This window comes from Hibiscus syriacus, unplaced genomic scaffold (assembly GCF_006381635.1).
Source record: "Hibiscus syriacus cultivar Baekdansim isolate YM2019G1 unplaced genomic scaffold, ASM638163v2 tig00110744_pilon, whole genome shotgun sequence".
NCBI classification, from domain to species: domain Eukaryota; kingdom Viridiplantae; phylum Streptophyta; class Magnoliopsida; order Malvales; family Malvaceae; genus Hibiscus; species Hibiscus syriacus.
The window spans coordinates 1,416,234-1,419,243 of record NW_024062846.1 but is presented as its reverse complement, the minus strand read 5'-3'; the positions used below and the strand labels follow the sequence as shown (position 1 = coordinate 1,419,243).

Sequence of the window (3,010 nt, the reverse complement as noted above, 5' to 3'; positions counted from 1 at the left end):
CTGTATTTAGCTTGGATCGGATGGCTGATAGGGTCAGCGATTAGGGTTAGCCCCACGTGATGGACGGTCACCATCCAAGATCACACACCCAATCATAAATATTGAGGTTTTCCCTATCATCTTTGCATGAATTTTAAAATGAATAAAAATGGTGACAAGTTATATAAAGGCATTTCCACTTCCTTGTATGATATTATTGGTGGGTACTTTTAATCTCATCTCCTTACCTCTCTGCACATTTCTCTGATTAAAAACCCTAATTCTTTATATCTTGAGCTCCTCCCCCATCACTCTGCCATCCGGTCTTTCAGATTTATCATTTCCAACTTCCCCATCTCTCTTTTCTCTTTCAGTTTAGGGTTAGGTTCAATGGAGGCTGAGATGGTGAAATCATCAACAGAAGATCACATGGACATGATGATAATGATGATGCAAATGGAAGAAAAGCTTCCCGATTTCGGTGAGCCTGCTTTCCACTTCTCCAATGGTACTTCAAGCTCCACTATCCTACCCATTTACCCGAACCCGAATACATTGATGACCCTGCCTTCCTCGTTATCATTCATTGGAAATGGCATTAATGGCAATAACCTTGTTCAAGAACCCATTACTCCTCCTCCTTTGAACAATGCAAATTCATATTCTTGTTCAGTTGATAAGAAGAACTCCATGGTAGCAATAAGGGAGATGATATTCCGAATAGCAGCGATTCAGCCTGTTCATATAGAACCGGAATCCATTAAGCCACCAAAGAGAAGAAACGTTAAGATCTCGAAGGATCCACAGAGCGTGGCGGCCAGGCATAGGAGAGAACGGATAAGCGAGAGGATAAGGATTCTGCAGAGACTTGTTCCTGGAGGCACCAAAATGGATACGGCGTCCATGTTGGACGAGGCTATTCATTACGTTAAATTCCTCAAGAGACAGGTGCAGTCTTTGGAACAAGCTGCTGTTGACAGGCCCATGGGTGCTGCTGGGATTCCGACTGTAACAATGGCTAATATGGGCCACAGCTCTTCTTTGCTGAAACCTTGTCTGCCATCTCATCATCATCAAGCTGTGGGCAATATGAAGATGCTTAGATAAGAGTTTAGAATTTTTTTGATTTCTGTAATGGACTAATGGGTGGCTCGTGATGCATTTTATTATTTTTAACGTCAGAGAATTTATTGGATGCGTTCATTATCAGATTAAAACTTCTGATAATATCCTCTATATCTTTGTTCTTGAGGTTTTCCCTGCAGTTGGGAACTCCCACAAAATGTGGGTGATTAGGGAGAATAATTTGTCCTTCCACACCACACTGTATTGCCAAATATATTAATTAGCATTTATCAAGCCCATGCATGGATTTTCCTTTCATTTATTTTTTGCGTTACTTAGCTTACCTTGGTATACCCCCCCGGATCTTCTTCGTGGTTAGTGTTTTCGCTTTCAATTTTTTGTCATCCATCACCTAATATCAATATTAAAGATCACTACAAAATCTCCAACAATAATGAGAAAAGGATTTCACTTCTTCTTACTCTCTCCTTATGTACCGTCTAAAAATAGAGTAAATTTATCAACTGTAGTTCTTCATCCAAATAAAATAAAATGAGAATTTCCGCCACAACCTTATATCTTCCGTAACAATGACCATCGTATTCTAAATTTTACGTGGTATTTCTAGCGGATTGCTTCTATAGCAGTTTTGATTTTCTTGGATATGGTGAAGTTAAATTTGTTTTAGGAAAATATATTAATTCCTCCAAAAATATCTTGGAGCAGATATGCAGGCAATTTAATCAGTATATTTTATTGATTGTATAGCAAGGGCTAATCCAGGGAGGCCTCCATTTTCAAAATCTATTTTAGTTCCTTTAAATCGCCTACCCTTTAATTTTAATCCTTAATATAGGTATATAGAATTATGGTAAATTATAGTTTGACCCCCAACGATTTTTAACTTGATTTCCTTTTGGACCCTCTAAAGCTTTTTAATTTAGCTTTCTTTTAGAATTTGTAACTGTGTATGACAAATTTAGTAACGACTTCTTAATTTAAATCTCATTAATTTTATTAATTTATTACTTTATTATATTTTTTTCTCATCACTTTTATTATATTTTCAATCAATTTAATATATATTCTCACATAAATTTTGAGTTAAATTTGGTCAAGTTCTGGATACATCTCTAGCGAAGGCGACTGATAAGGCTGGGATTGGTGGTGTTTTATGTGACTCAAGGAGATAGATCATAAAGCACTTAGGAGCTATGTTCCAGAATTGATGATCTTGTTCATGTGTACGAATAAAAACAAATTGTTTATCTGTCATGGATAGAAGAAACATAATCTTTAATTTATGAAATCAAATATGTATTCTCACTACTTTTCCTTTCTTTTCTTTTTGACATAATGTACTCTCACTACTTTATAATGAACTTGAATAAATGATCCAAATTTTTGTAACCTCCCAGACCGATGCGGAGGATCTGATCCGATCCGGGAAGTCACATTAGGGCTACCGGAGCGACCCACTGTAAAAATAGCGGAAAATTTAAAAATTTTATTGAAACGTGTAACTTATAAAATCAGTTGTAACTATTTAAAAATAAAACAAATTTCCAGACTCATATATAAATCAAAATACAATTACATGCCCCCTAATAACATGTACCATTCTCTGCAACAACACCGGAAGAACTCCCTTACTGAAGTCGATAGATGCACTGGTACAATTCTTTTAACCTGAAAAGGTGAGTAATAGAGTGAGCTTCGAAAAGCTCAGTAATACAGAACTACCAGATGATGGTGAAAAACGTGCAGATACAGATAAACATACATATCCTTATTATTTCCGAACATTTATAGATTTTTATACTGAGCAGAGATCCTACTGATATTTCAGATGGTAATGGACAATGAGCTTTCAGTTCAGAGAAATATTTCGGATGACTGAGTTCAGGAGATCAGAACAGGTTATCTAGTGTGTTCCCAAAAACCATGTAACTTTTCAGATCTTTTT

At 36.2% G+C, this 3,010-nt stretch overlaps 1 protein-coding gene across 1 annotated transcript; it reads left to right on the top strand.

Annotated features, from left to right (window-relative positions):
* Positions 1–282: 282 nt before the first annotated feature.
* Positions 283–1,183, top strand: LOC120139368 (transcription factor HEC2-like). Its single transcript, XM_039154614.1, has one exon. The coding sequence runs from the start codon at positions 370–372 to the stop codon at positions 1,084–1,086; it is 717 nt and encodes a 238-aa protein (XP_039010545.1). The 5' UTR covers positions 283–369; the 3' UTR covers positions 1,087–1,183.
* Positions 1,184–3,010: the final 1,827 nt, after the last annotated feature.

Excerpts from the sequence above, each read along its gene's own strand:
- LOC120139368 (XM_039154614.1), top strand. The coding sequence starts at position 370 with ATGGAGGCTGAGATGGTGAAATCATCAACAGAAGATCACATGGACATG.